Raw genomic sequence first — 19528 nt, forward strand, 5'->3', positions numbered from 1 at the left:
ACAACTTCCAGCAGTTAATTACAACAGGGTGTAAGTGGAGCCACCGGAAAAAAAATAGCAAGAAAAAATACTTAAAAAGATAACAGTTGGAAACTTTCCAAATTGGATGAAGCCAAGACACCTACAGACCCAGCAACAGGAAGAAAACAACACCAACCACAATCCAATCGTAAACCAGCAATAAATCCGGGGCTGCAGTCGGAGGGGGAACAAGACAGAGTGCAGCAGACTTAGGGACAAAGCAGGTCAGAGAACATGGAGCAACATTTTAATACATGGAAGGAAAACAGTAATTCTTCACTCACCAGAAATAGTATTCAAAAATGAATAAATACATATTTTTCAGATAAACAAAATCTGAAAAGATAATTCATGGCTAACAAAAAATGTTAAAGAATAGCCTTTAGGCAGAAGGAACATAGTACCTGATAGTAATTTTTTTTTTAAGATTTTAATTTTTATTATTTATTCATTTTAGGGGGGGGGGGAGAGAGAGAAGAGGGAGGAGCAGGAAGCATCAACTCCCATATGTGCCTTGACCAGGCAAGCCAGGATTTTGAACCGGCAACCTCAGTGTTTCCAGGTTGACGCTTTATCCACTGCGCCACCACAAGCCAGGCAGTAATTTTTTTATTATATAAGTCTCTTTAAAAGATAAAAGGTCAAAACAAAAATTATAACAATATGTTATGGGATTTCTATGAATAAGTAAAATGTACAACAATACCACAAAGTAGAGGAAAATAAAAGTGTAATTCTGTAAAGTTCTTTAGTTGTATATAAAATAGTGGACTATTACTTGAAGGTAGGCCATAGTAAACTGAAGATGTATACTATAAAATGTAAAACAACCAATAAAATAACACAACAAAAAGTTTTATCTACTAATCAAACAAAATAAAGTAAAATCATAAAAAGTAATCAGTTAATCCAATATAAGTAAAATAGAACAAAGAACAGATGGATCAAGTAGAAAACAAACAGCAAGATGACAGATTTAAATCCAGCCACATCAATTATGACATTAAATATAAATGGTCCTAATAAAACCCCTATTAAAATTAAAGATTATCAAGATGAGTAAAAAAAACAAGACTAAACTATATACTGTCCCCGAAAAACCCACTGGAAATAAAATAAAACATAGTAGCTTAAAAGTAAAATGATGGTAAAAGATAATATAATTCAAGCACTATTCAAAAGAAAGCTGGAATGGCTATATTAACCGCAAAGTAGATTTCAGAACATAAAGTATTACTAGAAATTAAAGAGGGCCAATTAATCAAGAAAACATAATGATTAAAAATGTTTTAACAACAGAGCTTCAAAACACATAAAGTAAAAACTAGTTGAATTGCAAGGATTAAAAGAAAAGTCTACAATAACAGTCAGAGATTTCAAAATGCTACTCTCAATAAAACTGAAAGGATAAAAACTGAATAATACTTTCATATTTTCAGGACACTCCACCCAACAGAAATAGAATCCATTCTTTTCAAAGTGAACATGGAAACTTACCAAGATTAAATTTTAAAAGATTCACATCATAGTTTTTCTCTGACCACAATGAAATGAAATCAGAAATCAGTAACAAAGACAAATAGGAAACACTTGGCATATGGAAACAAAATAATACATTTCAAAATAAACTATAAGTCAAAGTCAAAAATCAAAGGAATATAGAAAGTATTTTTAATGAAATGAAAATGAAAATATAACATATTAGAAATTTGCAGAATGGCTCAAAAACAATGTTTAGAAGAAAATTTATTGCACCAAAGAGGTGTATTAAAACACAAATATGGAAATAAAGCGGTAAGTTAGACTTTACCAAACTGTACAACTTCTGCTCTTTGAAAAATACTCTTAGGAAAATGAAACAAAAGCCACAGGGAGTAATAATCTATATAGTATATATCTGAGAGGTGGTAGTGTATATAAAAAATACTTTCCGCCCTGGCCGGTTGGCTCAGCGGTAGAGCGTCGGCCTAGCGTGCGGAGGACCCGGGTTCGATTCCCGGCCAGGGCACATAGGAGAAGCGCCCATTTGCTTCTCCACCCCTCCGCCGCGCTTTCCTCTCTGTCTCTCTCTTCCCCTCCCGCAGCCAAGGCTCCATTGGAGCAAAGATGGCCGGGCGCTGGGCATGGCTCTGTGGCCTCTGCCTCAGGCGCTAGAGTGGCTCTGGTCGCAATATGGCGACGCCCAGGATGGGCAGAGCATCGCCCCCTGGGGGGCAGAGCACCGCCCCTGGTGGGCGTGCCGGGTGGATCCCGGTCGGGTGCATGCGGGAGTCTGTCTGACTGTCTCTCCCTGTTTCCAGCTTCAGAAAAATGAAAACAAACAAACAAACAAAAAAAAAAACAACACTTTCCAAATTCAGTAATAAGAAAACAATCCAATATAAAAAAGACAAGAGATTTGAATATGTTTCATCAAAAAAGATACATAAATAAAACATTAGCACATGATCAAATGATCAACATCATTAGTCATTAGGGAAATGCAAATTAGAACCACAACGAAATATTATACACCTATCAGAATTGTTAACTATTGACCATAACAAGTGCTAGTGAGGGTGTGGAGCAACTAAAACTCTAATACACTGCTGGTGGGCTTGCAAAATGGTACAATCACTTTGGAAAATACTTCAGAAGTTTCTTAAATATTTCAATATACATCTACCATATCATCAAGCAATTCCATTCTTAGGTATACTCACCTTCAAAGTGCAAGTTATGAAACACTAATGACATCTAAATAAAGCTATTAAAAACATTAGTTTAAAATAAAGATGCATCTAATCACTTGCTTTACCAGTCAAAACAAAATGTTGGCTGGCATCTTCTATTCAAGAAACCCAGCTACACTGAGGTTGGTGTCAGGATGATAAACCATCAGGAGTTTCTGTGGGTCCTTCTACTGAGCAGGTGAGTTTACACAAACATCCTGATTTAAACTTCCCAAGCCACACTGTCCCCATATCTCTTTCCCACTGATTATTAAAATATAAAACACATAGAAAAAGTACATAAATTTAACAAAACAAAAAGTTGAACATGCCTGCTACAACTGGCCAACTTGAAAAAGTAAAAATAATCATGTGATTAACAGTGCCCAAAGCTAAAAACAAATTAGCTGCTCAACAGAAGCACAGCTATTGCTGCTACTAAGCCCTGTTCTTCCCACAGGCCCCGGTAACAGGAGGAAGTGCGCTTTAGCACCATCTTCGCAGTGAGGACAAACAAGCGGAGTGGAGCAGGAGAGCAGAGCAATGTCTCTTACGATGCCTTTCAATACAGGTCAGTGGCAAGTAGCCACAGCAAAAGCAGGGACAGTGGACCGTCCAACCTGGCAGCTCTCATCACCATGCTTAAAACAAGGAACTAAACTTTAGAGAAATATGTGGGTCTCAGACCCTACCAACAATCCTCCAGAAATATTATTTCACTCCGCAGCATATGGATAAATACTGAATAGTGAGTTCAAGGTCAGTCTCTCAGGCACATGTTTGCAATGCACTCTTCTATAGTACCACATGCTGGTGATTAGCTGAGGTCACCACCCTGCCTCACCTGGAGAGACTCACTTCAGTCCGCACCCAGTGACTGTCCTTGAGAAACCACTAGCTAGAGTGCCCTCTGAGTTTCACCTCCTCATTCCCGTTTCGCCAGGACTCCAATTATTTAAAATGCATATTGTTAGGCCTCATTAATTTTTGAGTTGGGGCATAAATCAGTTAAAATCAAGTATTCAGGAATAAAAATGTGCAGCTGAAACAGATTTAATATACAACTGCACGCTTTTGATGAAACAGAAAGTAAAAGAGATTGAGAAAGCAAGATTCAGAAAAAGCAGACACCAGTGGCCGTTCAGAGTTCTGACTAAATTACTACCAAACCTAGAGGAGCCTATCGACTCAAATAACCTGTGTCCAAGTAGAATAAAAAAGTAAAATTCCCTACCTTACAAGCTGAGGCAAGCAGAGTCTTTGAATTGTTACAAGCAACACAAAATAATTCGTAACCATGTCCATATCTAAAATTTAAAATGAGAAAATGCATGAGCCCTGTATTTGTAAATATTCACGCTGCAAAAATTTTAAATGTGAAAAGAATAGCATCAACCCCTCTAGCTAACATACAGTTCTTTCAGAGAGCATTAAATTTGTTTACGCAAATATTTGGAGGAAAAAAAACAGAGACTGGAGAAAAATGGCAGCTTCCTATAAGTAATACAACTTATTCAAACAATTAAAATACAAATTTTCACCCCAGCCAGCCAGTACAATCAACAATAAACCATGGAAAGGTTTTGACAGGGAACCACATAAGGAGGAAAAATAAACAGAATAAGAAATCTTAAAAGACTTTTTGAAAAAAGAAAAAATATGGCCCTGGCCAACTGGCTCAGTGGATAGATTGTCAGCTCAGCGTGCGGTTGTCCCAGGTTCGAAACCCAGTCAGGTCACACATGAGAAGCAACCATCTGCTTCTCTACCCCTTGAGAAACCATTAGATAGAGTGCCCTCCAAATGTTTGCATAAACAAATTTAATGCTCTCTGAAAGAACTGTATGTTAGCTAGAAAGGTTGATGTTACTCTTTTCTTTTTCTTCCCCTCTCGCAGCTCGATTAGTTCAAGTGTGGCCCTGGGCACTGAGGATAGCTCAACTGGTTCGAACATCAGCCCCCGGCACTGAGGATAGCTCAGCTGATTCGAGCATCAGCCCCAGATGGGGTTGCCAGGTGGATCCCGGTTGGGGCGCATCTCACTTAAAAAAAAAAAAAAAAAAAAAAAAGGAAAAAATATAATGTCATGCTTCTCTACTTTAAAAATTAAGACCAATAAAACAAACCTAGTAAATATAAGACATAGTAATAACTTTGATCCTCACTCCTTATGAAAGCCACTAAAACATCTTTAGAACAGGGAAGACAATGTAGAAAAGAGGAAAGTAAAGGAGAAAATGAAGTTGTGGGGGCATCACAAGTTATGACAGAATCAGACTAAACTGCTAACAGTTTAACTTACAGTTTTTGAACTTCAGGCCACAAAGTATTCTGCAGAAGTTGGTCCTCAGTGGGAGGTTCTAAAATACATTTATAGCACTGCAATTATTTCTTTCTATTTCCATGTGAATAAAAAAGTACATGCTGGAGTCTGACCTGTGGTGCACAGTGGATGAAGCATCGACCTACAATGCTGAGGTCACTGGTTCCACCCCCCTGGCTTGCCCAGTCAAGGCACATGCAAGAAGCAACTACAATGAGCTGATGCTTCCCGTCCCCCCTCCATTCTCTCTCTTCTCTTTCTAAAAAAAATCAATAAACAAAATCTTTGGGGAAAAAAAAAGTAAATGCTAGAGCACTCATATAGGTCAGCAGTGACAAATATGAGCATTAATGATTCCTTCAAGTCATCTTTTTGTCATTTCTTACCAGTAAGTACAGAGGGTTGAAAGGCCACCTGGTGATACTCAAAACCTGTACCAGTTAACAGCTCTTTTTCATCAGCAGGCTGAGAAGCAATCTCTCCTAGATGAAAAGAAATACATAAATCGTGAATGTAGTCACCATCTCAATGTCTCCTATACACGTTCCAATATTCAGGTCACCAGTTAGAAAGCAGTGGCACCTCGGTAATGTAATTCAAAGCCATATCCTCATGATTCCAAAGCCAAGGGTATTTCTGCTACTCCAGTATTTTCCAAACATGCTCCTAGAAGCACCAGTCAATTCCATAAGTATTCCTTCCTTTTTCTTTGACTAACATTTCCCAAACTTTCAAACCTTGGAGCATCCCTCAGGTTACCACGTTAGCGCCCGTGGTTGTAGTGTCCACGGCACGTTGTGCGGAAGCTGCACCTGCTGCACGGTCTGCATGTGCACAGAGTACTCATCACAAAATATGTGGCAGACATATGTGTGTCTTGATTTTTAAAAAATATCGGCTGTAATTAAGTATATGTTATATAAGTATGTAATTTGGTTTATGTACCACTATAAGTTCAACAGTTTTGGAGGCTAAAGCCTTACCCTGAAAGACAGCTTTATTTGATAATCCCAAAGCAGGAACAGTAGCTCCTTCTGGAAGATCACTGTCTTGCTGGAATAAAAAGTGATAAATATTTTAAAAACTAAGTTACTGTTCCCTCAGGCACTATAAACACGTCATGCTCCTAAATGCTGAGAATCAGTTTAAAGGCCACCTATGTGTGGATATGTGCCCACACCCCACACTTCCATTTCCTGAACTAACAAATGCAAGCTAAGGAACCACACACCAACAGACAGGTTCCAGCTAAATTCCATCCTCCACCCAATCCAGAAAGTTGGGCATCCTCTCATACATGATGAGCTCATCACACCCTAGTGGGTTTCAGGGTCCAATAGGAAATGCACTGGGCTGGCTTCTAGCAAAGAATGCGCTGGAAATGGAAGGCCCGGAGCTATACTTCCTAGAGTCTAAAAGGCACATTCCTAATGATGCTCATGCAAACACAGATGTTTCCCAGAAAGGCATCATAGTATTTTCACTAAACATATATAAATACTCAAATATTTTAAATTTTTACAGAGTGCCATTTTAAATACCTATAATAAAGATTGCCAGTTTGATCCCTGGTCAGGGCACATACAAGAATGAATTGATGTTCCTCTCTCTCCCTTCTTCTCCCTCTAAAATCAGTAAAATAAACATTAAAAAAAAAAAAGCAGAATGGCTAACCACATACCCACAGTTCTATATTTAAGGTACTTCTATGTGTTCTTTATAAACAATCATGTATATAAATCAAAACAGCAACCACTGCTATTATGAAATGCCTATAATCTGCTTAAATTCTTCAATTTATATCAATCAAATTATCTCATATAAAACTACTGTATAGTATATGCTATCCATCAAAATCAGGACAGTAATAATACATAGTATTCATGCCTTAATTTAACACCAATTTTTTTTTTTTTTTTTTTACAGAGACAGAGTCAAAGAGAGGGACAGATAGGGACAGACAGACAGGAACGGAGAGAGATGAGAAGCATCAATCATCACTTTTTCATTGCGACACCTTAGTTGTTTGTTCACTGATTGCTTTCTCATATGTGCCTTGACCGTGGGGCTACAGCAGACTGAGTAACCCCTTGCTCAAGCCAGTGACCTTGGGTCCAAGCTGGTGAGCTTTGCTCAAACCAGATGAGCCCATGCTCAAGCTGGCGACCTCAGGGTCTCGAACCTGGGTCCTCCGCATCCCAGTCTGATGTTCTACCCACTGCGCCACTGCCTGGTTAGGCTATTTAACACCAATTTTTTAGCACTTTGGTTAATTTGTTACAAAATTTCTGGTTTTAATATAATATTTCATATTTAAATTACTGCATGCCACAGTGTACACAAAAGTTTGTCAAGCCAATAAAGTCTATCTACTCATATACTCCATTTATAGCCTTAAGCAAATTTTTTTTACATTTAAAATTTTGTGACTAGATTTAGTTAAAATATTTAGAGGGATACTCACATTACAAAGCACATGATTCAGTGGTTGGCCTGTAATGGCACAAAAATTTTCCACAAAATTCCGAGGTGCAGAGAATACTCGAAGAACTTTTTCATCTGCTCCAGATACAAACTGAAATCGATTAATCATTGCCAAACATTTCAGGTCGTATCCATGTATCTGAGGCCGTGCAATTTCATGCCAAGTCACCTAGGTGTTAAAATAGGATAAACAAAAATAATCATGTGTTGCAAAAAACTGAATTCTTTTCAATGAGCAAAATATCAGACACAAAAATCAATTATTATGCCACTGAGCTATGGCCTTGGGGCAGATTCATCCATGCTGTTGTGGTTATGAATGTCCAATGCCTTTATTGCTGAGTATTTCCTTGCGCTGATATACCACTGCTTGATCCACTCTCCTACTGATAAGACATTTGGATTGTTTCCAGTTGTCTTTTACTAAAAAAGCAGTCACGAACATTCATGTACTGGTCTATGTATGGATACAAGCTTCTATTTCTTTGGTAAATACTACCTATAGAAGAATGGCTGTATGACATAGTAGATGCATATTTAAACATTTAAGAAACTGCCTAAGTATTTCCAAAGCAGTTATACATTTATCAGTAGTATATGAGAGTTCCAGTTGCCCACTCCCTCATTAACACTTACTTTGTCTAGTCAGTCTTTTAACTTTCATCATCCCAACAGGTGTGTCTTACTATATATAGCTTTAACTTGCATTTTCCTAATGACTAACAAGAATCCTCTTCCTGTTCTTCTTTTCCAGTCAGATGTCTTCTTTGGAGAAATATCTGTTTAAATTTTTTGCCCATTTTTTTTACTGCATTATTTGCTTCCCAATTACTGAGTTCAGAAAAGTTTTATATATATTTTGGATATAAATTCTTTTCTGACTTGTAAATACTTTCTCCCAGTTTGTGATTTGTCTTCTCATTTTTCTGATGATGTCTTTCAAAGAGCAAAATTTTACATTTTTGTTAAGTCCAATTTATTGATTTTTTTTTAAGTGGATCATGAATAAACAACTGAGCTGTATCGGTAACAAATCACCAAAAGTAACAGAAAACCACTCCAAATCATTTGCCGGGTTTTTCACTGACTATATATAACACTACTCCACTGAGGACTGTATCCTCAACTCTATTAATCTGAATCTCCCGCATTCTACTGAAGCAGTAACGTCAGTGGCAAATTTCATTAGCACCCGTTGCCTGACCCGGAGTCAGAGTCCATGAATTTTTATCAGAGATTGGAGTCAGCTTTCTCTATGGCAGAGCACCGCTCAATGGCTTACCAGTGGTAAAGTTTTATTTAGATTTTTTTGAGCTCAGGGCCAAGACTGGAAAATGTCCTGAATAAAAACAACCCTCAAACATTATTACCTGACACTCTGACTTTAGAAATCATCTCTTACAGCAGACTTAGTAGTGCTTCCTAACGAATTAAAAGGCATAACACAACTTTTGTGTGGAACTAAAGTAAATACATTTGAATTATTATTATTATTTTTTTAATTGATTTTTTTTAGAGAGAGAGGAGTGAGAGAGAGAGACAGAGAGAGAGAGAGAAGGGGGAGGAGCAGGAAGCATCAACTCCCATATGTGCCTTGACCAGGCAAGCCCAAGGTTTCGAACCGGCGACCTCAGTGTTCCAGGTCGACGCTTTATCCCACTGTGCCACCACAGGTCAGGCCCATTTGAATTATTTGAACTGTAAAGAGTACATGTATGTTTAAGTTTTTAAGAAAATAAACTGTGTTCCAGAGTGCTGGTATCTTTTTACATTTCCACTAGCAACATATGAAAGTTCCAGTTGCCACTTGTTACTGTCAGTATTTTTTACTTCAGCCATTCTAGAGCATGTATAGTGACATTTTGTCATGGTTTTAAAATATCCATTTCCCTAATGGGTAATGATATTGCTCCAATTTTCATATGCCATGGATGTTTCTGTAAAGTTGATCAGTAGAGTAGGACAATATTTTACCTGTGATTTGTCTTTTCTATTCCATGGAGCAAAAAGTCGAGTTGTCTGGTCAGTCCCAACAGTAATGATAAATTCTCCTTCTGGATCCCACATTAAGTCTTGGACACCATCAAAGTGTCCTGAAACGACAATCTCTGGAGTCCACTCTCTCTGTAATGAAAGTGTTCATGACACATCACCACCCAATAAAATAAAGACTGATAATGTCTTCAGCCCTCAGGTCCTACAATGGGAAAGACTGAGCCCCCAAGCAAGAAGAAAAGGCAAGTAAACAAGATGGAATTTTAAAATAATAGAATCTGTTTTCCAGTCAAGCATATTAGAACTTAAACATTCAAATATGTCCTGTGCCCCTTAAAGCTGTAACTTTGGGAAATTCCTCTCCATTCATTATTTAATGAATGCCTCCTAGAAAACAGATACTATTGAACCTTTCTGTGCCTAAATTAACTTTTCTGTAAAATTACCTACTTCATAGAATCATTATGAGGATTAAATGACTTTATATGTGTAAAACACATAGGACAATACCAGCACATGCTAGGTATTATATGACTATTATTTAAACTAAATTAGAAGAGTACTGTGTAAAATGAGTTAGTAGATTCTGAGTGTGTGCCTCAATGGCTTCCTTTACTAAGTAAAAGAAAACACAGAGGCCTTGGTCAGGCGGCTCAGTGAATAAAATGTCACCCCAGTACACTGAGGTCATGGGTTAGAACCCAGGTCAGGGTACATATGAGAAGCAATCAGTGAGTGCACAACTAAAGGGAACAACAAAGGGAAACAGAGTTGATGCTTCTTGCTCTCTCTCTCTCCCTACCCCTACCTTCTTTCCCACTATTAAATTGACAGAATTTTGTGTGTGTGTGTGTGACAGAGACAGAGAGAGACCGAGAGAGGGACAGATAAGGACAGAAAGACCAAAGGGAAAGAGATGAGAAGCATCAATTCTTCTTTGTGGCACCTTAAGTTTCTCACTGCAGAAAAAAAATTTTTTAAATTTAATTGGATCTGTAAAAAGAGAAGACAAAGCAGATGTATAAGACAGAAGGTGAATCAAATCTAGTTGGTCCATTGCTGAGGGAGCCTGCACTGGCCATCGTAAATAAACAGTAACAATGAAATACAGAAAATGTCATATGCCTGCTTTAACTCAAGTGGTGGCAAAACTTGTCTTAGAAGAAAAATTAAATTGTTGTTAGTAACTAAAAGGTCATTCAAAGTCAAGTCTTATGATGGGGTCAGTAATTAAGCTAAGCTGTATTATTTTCTGGTCAAAAAAATAAAAACAAAAATAAATAATAAATAAATAAAAAATAAAAACGCTATGGCAAAGAAATGTGATTAATGTCCTCTGTGACATAAAAACAGATTCTAAAGTTAGCACTAATGGGAGGTTTCAAAAAGTTCTGAACACAGGGCAGCACTTTTGGATTATTAGTAGTATTCCACTCCATAAGTGGAAGGGCAATATTTGCTTTTAAAAATCACTCTTGTCCTGGCTAGGTGGCTCAGCTGGTTAGAGCATCATCTCAATACTCAGAAGGTTGCTGGTTCGATCCCAGGTCAGCACACATACAAAAACAGATCAATGTTTCTCTCTCTCTCTTTCTCACCCACTTTCCCTCTCACTCTAGAATCAATAAATAAAACTGTATAAATAAATAAATAAAATTAAAATCACTCTTGATTGTAACAAATGTGCCTCTCTGGTTTGGGATGTTTGACAGTGCAGAAGGCTGTGTGTGTGGGGTAGGGACACAAAGATATATGAAAACCTTGCATGCTCTCTGCTTAAGTTTTCTTTAAACCTAAAATTGCTCTAAAAAATAGTCAATTTAAAAACTCATCCTCAGTACTTGTAAGTATATTATAAATTTGAAGCCAAATTATAAGAATAAGTACAGTAAAATTCTGTTGTCTGGTTTGAGTTTCTCCTTACTCATTTGATGCTTTTTTCTATGAAGGCTTTCAAAGACCATCTGAAATATGGCTCAAAGGAGCTCCGAGTTAAGAATGAAATTAAATTTATCCCCCCAAACACAAAGTGTTATAGCTGGTGATTCCCTCTTAATTTAATAGTCCAAATAATCATGAAGATCAATTACAAACAGAAGACAGAAGGGAAAGAGTAAGTCACCCTACGTATGAAGATATTAAATCCTCATAGGTAACACATCTATTACAAAGCCCACAAATGAAAGGTTATGCAAATCCATAATTTTTATTTATAAAAGAAGTAATCAGATGTACATGTAGAATCTGCTAATAAAACACCCACATTTCACTGTATTTTACTGAAATACATTTATATAGTATCCAGTATATGCCAGGCCCTATTTCTCAATACTGTACAAATATTAACTCATTTAAGGATCATAAAAATCTTATGAGTAGGTGCTATTACTATCCTCATTTTACAAAGGAGGAACCTGAGACAGAGCTTAGGTAATGTCCTCAAGGACACACAGTTGGTAAGTGAGCACTGGGGCAGAATCTAAACTCGGGATGTCTATCTCCAAGGCCTGTGCTCTTAGCAACTATGTTCCTACTATTTTATTTCCCCAAACCCAAGCAGTAGATAAGAAGCAAATTTGAAAGTAAGAGATGGAATACTGTTGAATATAATGAGAGAAAGATTACCTCTCTTTAAGAAGAGACCAAAAATTATAAAAAGCTAAAAGAGTCCAATATTTGGTGGGCCATGCAGAATAATACATATTAACAACCTCTGAGAGCATCAACATATTCCAACACAAAATAACAGGTCCTCAGAATGCCTTCTTTCAGTTATTTATTCAGTAACTATCTATGGGGTACCTAGCCATTCAAAAAGAAAATATCAAACTATGTTACCTTCTTTAAGACAGGGAAGCTGTACATTTTAGATAAAACTCCCATAAAAAAATTATATAGCTTAAAGGGAGAACTTAAAATTTATATAAAGTTCACTTATGTAGAAAATGTATGCATGTGCTCATTTTTCAATACTTCAACAATGCCAGAGAAATGAATACTCTTCTTAGAAAAGCATGAGGTTCTTACCTAGTAAACTACAAAATAATGTTTACAAAAAGAAGTGATGTCATTTGAAGTTAAATGCCTCTACTATGGTTCTGTAGACTGTTTTATGTAAAACACTATTAACATGGGTTTCAGTTAGCATTCACTCTTCTAATCAGAAACACTTTATTTAACAGTTCTTTTCTTACTGGATTAGCTGCATTCTGTTTCCAAAGGTGCAATGCTCCGTGGAAAGCGTGAGCGATGATCATAGAGCCATCTTCATTGAACTGGCAATCATAAAATCCCAGAGTATTTCCACCTACTTCACCTACTCGAACCTATGCAATAAACAGAAAACAATTTGTAACCAATAGTCCACATTTCTCACAACACACACCATTGACTCCGAGATTGTGTCCTCACTTATATAATATATACAAAGAGTGAACACTTAAAGCTCTACGAATAGACTTGGGAATTAAATATTCAGTTTCTAAACCCAATTTTCTATTCCTTAAATATTCACATTTTTACCTGTTCTAGCCACACTCCTGACTCTTCATCTGGAGCCCAGAGAATCATGGTCTTATCCATTGAAGCAGACAACAATCTCATTGGCTGCTGTAGAACACCATCTAAAAAATGTAAACTAATTTCTTTAGGGTTTCAACAGGCATTATGTTTGAAGATTACCAGAAAAAAAACAAGGACACCACAAAAATGTTCATTTTACAATGCAATAGCAAAATTCTGGAAAACAACACAAATGTCTACCACTGGTGGAACAGGTAAACAAGTTGTGGTATATTTAGACAATGAAATATTAAACTAACCAATAAACAAAATAAAAATAAACCAGAATCTGACCTGTGGTGGCGCAGTGAATAAAACATTGATCTGGAATCCTGAGGTCACTGGTTCAAAAGCCCAGGTTTGCTTGGTCAAGGCACATATGAGAAGCTGATACTTCTCGCTCCCCCCCCCCCCCCCCCCCCCCCGCCTTTCTCTCTCCTCTCTCTAAAATCAATAAATAAAAACTTAAAAAATTAACACACTAGAGCTAGATAAATCAACATGGCTACAACTCCAAATATTTAGCATGCTTAGTTAAAAAGGCATGTTGTAAGAGGCTAAATACACACTGATATCAAGTTTTGTAGCTGTAAAACTATTGTTTATGGCTACATAAGTAGTACAAAGTTAAAGTATAAAAACATGCATGGGAATGCAAATGCCCTGAATTCAGTACTGCAGTTGCCTCTCGGGAAGGATAGAGGGACAGAAGTTCAGAAAAGAATACACAGCGGTCCTCAATATCTAAAATATCTGAATTTATTTGCACTACAGCAAATACAGCGTAATATAATAAAAGCTGAGTGGTGATTACCTAACACTGACTATTGATCCTCTCTATTTCTGCCTTGCGGGAGGGGCCGTGGGACAGAACAGGAGGCTGTGCCTTCCTTAGCTCCACACCCCAGGACCAGCTGGAGCGGGCACACAATCACCATTCCATAAACAGAGGTTAAGGGCAAAAGGAAGAGAGGGAGCCTTATTTTTTGATAAATTATGTGCGTCGGTATTACCAGCTTCATATTGCTAAGGGTCAAGGATCCAGTGCAGTTTGCCTGAAAGTCAGTTTCTCTTAAGACCCATAAAAACTAGTCCAAAACTTTTCAGAGACCAAGTTAATAGGGCTGAGGTGGTTCCAGGATCTTGGCAGGAAGCATCCCTTTCCTACTCAGGAGTACAATTCTCAATGGAAATGAGTGTCCAGCAGAATAAGAGTGTAGCATTACACTTTGTCAACTTGAAAATGTCTTACAGTTGAGATTTCTAATCAGACTCAAAAACAACCTCCACTTGCCTGACCAGTGGTAATGCAGTGGATAAAGTGTTGAGCTGGGACGCTGAGGTCCCAGGTTCAAGCCCTGAGGTCACTGGCTTAAGCGCAGGCTCATCTGGCTTGAGCACAGGCTCAACAACTTGAGCGCAGCATCACTGGCTTAAGAGTGGGATCACAGATATAATCTCATGGTCACTGGCTTGAGCCCATGGTCGCTGGCTTGGCTGGAGCTCCCTGGTCAAGGCATGTATGAAAAGCAATCAATAAACAAATAATAAAACAAATAATAAAGTACTGCAACTACGAGTTGATGCTTCTCATCTCTCTTCCTTCCTGTCTCTCTGTAGCTTAAAAAAAAAAGAAAAAGATATCCTCCGCTTTATTTGGTCAGCTGAAAAATCTGTGAGATTTAACTGAGATGAAGGATATGTGTACATTTTTCTTCCTACCTTTGTAAAATGAAGGCTGCCAATGAACTGCATTGACCCAGTTTTCGTGACCAGCCAGCACCGTCTCCAGAGTAACTGCAAATGCTATTTTAATACCTGTAACAAAAGCCATAAAGTACTATTTCCTCAAAACTCTTCTAAAAAGAACATTTTCATAACCAATTCAGTAATACATTTGTCTAGAAAAAAATCCAGAACTAAACATGATTTATTAGAGTCAACAAAAAGAACATGCACTCTAAACTTCATTAACTTTACTCACCCACTGTTCAAAATTACAGAAGGAAAAACATTCTAAATATAGATAAATTCTTCTCTATCATTGTCTCTACCTGGTCATAAGTAAATATTAAAGAATATTCTCTATTTTTAATATCTTCCGGATAGCTACTGTTATAGTACTACAATTTAAAAGCAAAAACACCCATGCCAACCTCCTTCATTAGCACAGTATTATTATACCATTTTTAAAAAACTAAATGCAGAAAAGTAAATGATGTCAAATCAGTATTGTTATCTCTCAAATAAAATAGTTAATAAAAATATCACAAAAAGGCCCGAGCCAGTTGGCTCAGTGGTAGAGCATTGGCCCAGTGTGTGGAAGTCCAGGGTTTGATTCCCAGTCAGGAGATATAGAAGAAGCGACCATTTGCTTCTCCACCCCTCCCTATTCTCTCTCTCTTTCTTCTCTTCCCACAGCCATGGCTTGAATGATTCGAGTAAGTTGGCCCCAGGCATTGAGGATGGCTCCATGGCCTCACCTCAGGAGCTAAAATAGCTCGGTTGCAGAGCAACAGAGCAGCAGCCCGAGATGGGCAGAGCATCGTCTTGTAGAGAGCTTGCCAGATGGATCCCGGTCAGGGCACACGCAGGTGTCTGTCTGTGTCTGTCTCCCTGCCTTCCCGCATCTCACTTAACAACAACAAAAATCACAAAAAAATTCAAGTTTGGGAATAGCTACTCATAATATGCTGGTTATAGTATTTCTTTGTTTCCACTCCATTAAACTGTTACCAAAATCTCAACTCTTAAAAGCTTTATGACCGCCTGACCAGGCGGTGGCGCAGGGGATAGAGCATCAGACTGGAATGCAGAAAACCCAGATCCGAGACCCCGAGGTCGCCAGCTTGAGCGAGGGCTCATCTAGTTTGAGCAAAAAGCTCACCAGCTTGAGCCCAAGGTCGCTGGCTCAAGCAAGGGGTTACTCGGTCTGCTGAAGCCCCGTGGTCAAGGCAGGTATGAGAAAGCAATCAATGAACAATTAAGGTGTTGCAATGTGCAACGAAAAATTAATGATTGATGCTTCTCATCTCTCCATTCCTGTCTGTCCCTGTCTATCCCTCTCTCTGACTCTCTCTCTGTAAAAAAAAAAAAAAAAAAAAAAAAAAAAAAAAAAAAAAAGCTTTATGACCAAGGAAAGTAATAACAAAGAAGAGAATTCCTGGGGGAATAAAGCTGCTGAAAACTAACTTCACAATATATATACACATGGAAAAATATCTTCTTCAAAAGGCAAACATAACAAAAATAATTTCTTCAATTACGATATTTCAACAGGATCAATACCCCATGCAGGTGAAAATCAGAATTATATATACTCCTCAAATGTAGTGATTTAGTTTGTCTTGTAGAATATCTTCCAACAAAGGTATAGATAATTCACATTATCTCATTAGATCTTCCTATGCTTAATTACAAATTTAGCAACATTATACAAATTAATTTGTTGAGAAAACATTAAAAAATACTTTTAACAATATTTTAAAATCTCACTAACATGATTTAGAAGAAAAAGCTTCATATATGAAAAATGACTCATCATTCTATTAAAAGAAAAAATGCACAGTATCAAGCTTTAGGTAGGGCTCTGACACTTTTGAAAAACTAACCTTTACATACATATATAGTGAAACATAAATGTATCAGCTAAGAGATATAAGTATTACTGAAACAAATACTTTCATTATTCCTTACTTTCATCTTCTATAGTAAAAGTATTTTCCTTCAGTCTTATATTATCATCATCCTGAGTCTCTAACGATGTTGATTTCATATACAGCTTCCATACACGTATCAGGCAATCTTGTGAACAGCTTGCTAGGAAAAGATCTCTACCTAATTAAAAAACAAAATTTATTATTTTTAAAGCATTATATTCTTAAATTTAGGTAAATGACTTTCTCCTCTACAGTAGGCACATTTCTAGATTTCCTGAAAAAATTAAGACTTTGCTTCCTTACCCTTCATTCATTTGACCTTATTAGTTTTGCTAACATTGATATATATATAAACACAATGCTAATGCCAATATATTCACTCAGTATATATCTAGATATACACATACAACATATATATATATATATATAAAGTTGTAGCATGCAGTATTCTTAAATATAGTATACTAAGATTTACAAAAAACTTTTCAAGAATGTCTGCATGTGGAATAGTCAGCTCATGCCCTCTTTTGTGTATGTGGGTGTGTGTTTGTGTCCTATTCCTAACATCAGCTTGTTTCATCTTCTACCACCTCAAATAATAGTCCATGAAAGGGATAAGTATTCTCTTTTCTAATTGGGACAATAGAAAAACATTACATGCAAAAAAAAAAAAAGTTTGGGCCCTGGCCGGTTGGCTCAGCGGTAGAGCGTCGGCCTGGCGTGCAGAAATCCCGGGTTCGATTCCCAGCCAGGGCACATAGGAGAAGTGCCCATTTGCTTCTCCACCCCCCACCCCCTCCTTCCTCTCTGTTTCTCTCTTCCCCTCCCGCAGCCAAGGCTCCATTGGAGCAAAGATGGCCCGGGCGCTGGGGATGGCTCCTTGGCCTCTGCCCCAGGCGCTAGAGTGGCTCTGGTCGCGGCAGAGCGACGCTCTGGAGGGGCAGAGCATCGCCCCCTGGTGGGCAGAGAGTCGCCCCTGGTGGGCATGCCGGGTGGATCCCGGTCGGGCGCATGCGGGAGTCTGTCTGACTGTCTCTCCCCGTTTCCAGCTTCAGAAAAGGAAAAAAAATAATAATAATAAATAAATAAATATTAAAAAAAAAAAAAAGTTTGGCCCTGGCCGGTTGGCTCAGTGGTGGAGTGTTGGCCTGGCGTGCAGAAGTCCCGGGTTCGATTCCCGGCCAGGGCACACAGGAGAGGCGCCCATCTGCTTCTCCACCCCTCCCCCTCTCCTTCCTCTCTGTCTCTCTTCCCCTCCCGCAGCCGGGGCTTCACTGGAGCAGGGATGGCCCGGGCGCTGGGGATGGCTCCTCGGCCTCTGCCCCAGGCGCTGGGGTGGCTCTGGTCGCAACAGAGCGACGCCCCCTGGTGGGCGTGCCGGGTGGATCCTGGTTGGGCGCATGCGGGAGTCTGTCTGACTGCCTCCCCGTTTCCGGCGTCGGAAAAATACAGGAAATAAAAAAAGTTTAATTAAAACACAGGAGGCTGCTTTCCCAGAATTTACACGTTTGTTCCCAATACATGTACTTGAGCAAAATTTCATATTTCATACTGACCAAAGACTGCCCACTCCACGCCTCTTATCCAATCCTCATGTCCACGGAGAAAAAGCACTTTCTGAAACTAGTAAGATAAAAATCATCGGGCTTGGTGTAAGAAAGTATTTTCATATCACTGATTTCATTTGGTCTCAGCCAGTGCTACTACATCTTTTTTCTTTTTAACAAGGAACACCATCTGATTAGACATAAGACAGAGGTCTCACATGAAAAAAATCTCATAATGACCAAAATCATCTAGCTGAGCAATGCTGAGTAGAAAATATAATATCTGTAGACTTCAAATATTCTAAATATTTACAATATACAGTAATATATGCTATGATGTAAGACAAATAAAAGCTGGGTAGTTGGACATTCACAACCATTTTAAACTATCTTACAGAATGCAAAGAAGGAAGTACAGTATCTCCATTATTAAATAAATGAACAAGTTAACCAACCCCCTTTCTAGAAACTTCCTCCCCTAATTTAATCACTTAAAGTGTACAAAAGGTTCAGAAGGACAAATAAACACTACTCGGGAGTGTTCTGACTGTAGGTATGATATGTTTCATTTAAAAATTAAAAAAAAAAAATCTGCCACAGTCTCTTCCTTCTTTCCCTCCTCAATCTGACAACCTGTTTCCCTCTAAAAACTCTGGACCTGGTAGTCAAGGCAGCAGCTGCTTGGTGTTCAGAGTGGGAAACCATCCAGCAGACACTTATAGAAAGATCCTATTGGATTATTTTGGTTTAAATGAGAACATTCCTAAAAGACTATAATCTGGAAATAGCCTGTACTAAGAAATGTAATTCAGCAGAAGCTAATGCCATTCTCTTAATAAAGATCATTAATTACCTGATCATTTTGTTGAACAAATAAATGGATTTTGCAGTCATCATCGCCACATGCTAATATTGGCACTGGGGGGGAAAAAAGAGGCTTCACTGTTAAGTATTCCATCATATGTTACAATTATCACCTATGCTGGAGTCTAAGCTCTAAATAGTTTTGACTTTTATTTCTCACATCACTGAACAAATAAATTGAAAGTGCTCAATAAATGTCTATAGGAATACAATGAACGCTCTAAAATGCTCTATTAAATGGTGACTTGGCAATAAATGACTACTGATTAACTGAGTCCTTTTCTCATTATACGTGTATATTTTATGATAGAAGGAGCAGTGAAAAGAGAAGCGCAAGAGCAAGCTGGGAGGATTCTCACTGTT

General features: G+C 38.0%; 1 protein-coding gene across 1 annotated transcript in view; it reads right to left on the bottom strand.

Annotated features, from left to right (window-relative positions):
* ELP2 (elongator acetyltransferase complex subunit 2) overlaps positions 1-19528 on the bottom strand; it is a 40373-nt gene that overhangs the window by 7727 nt on the left and 13118 nt on the right. The window contains exons 6-17 of the mRNA XM_066247526.1: positions 19155-19219; positions 18311-18377; positions 16792-16932; positions 14818-14913; positions 13057-13157; positions 12729-12860; positions 9514-9663; positions 7520-7708; positions 6039-6108; positions 5442-5537; positions 5035-5092; positions 3967-4039 (exon numbers count right to left, since the gene is read on the bottom strand). Of these exons, the coding sequence (XP_066103623.1) occupies positions 3967-4039; positions 5035-5092; positions 5442-5537; positions 6039-6108; positions 7520-7708; positions 9514-9663; positions 12729-12860; positions 13057-13157; positions 14818-14913; positions 16792-16932; positions 18311-18377; positions 19155-19219 (1238 nt within the window). The remainder of the gene's footprint in view (positions 1-3966; positions 4040-5034; positions 5093-5441; positions 5538-6038; positions 6109-7519; positions 7709-9513; positions 9664-12728; positions 12861-13056; positions 13158-14817; positions 14914-16791; positions 16933-18310; positions 18378-19154; positions 19220-19528) is intronic.

This window comes from Saccopteryx bilineata, chromosome 11 (genome assembly GCF_036850765.1).
Source record: "Saccopteryx bilineata isolate mSacBil1 chromosome 11, mSacBil1_pri_phased_curated, whole genome shotgun sequence".
NCBI classification, from domain to species: Eukaryota; Metazoa; Chordata; class Mammalia; order Chiroptera; family Emballonuridae; genus Saccopteryx; species Saccopteryx bilineata.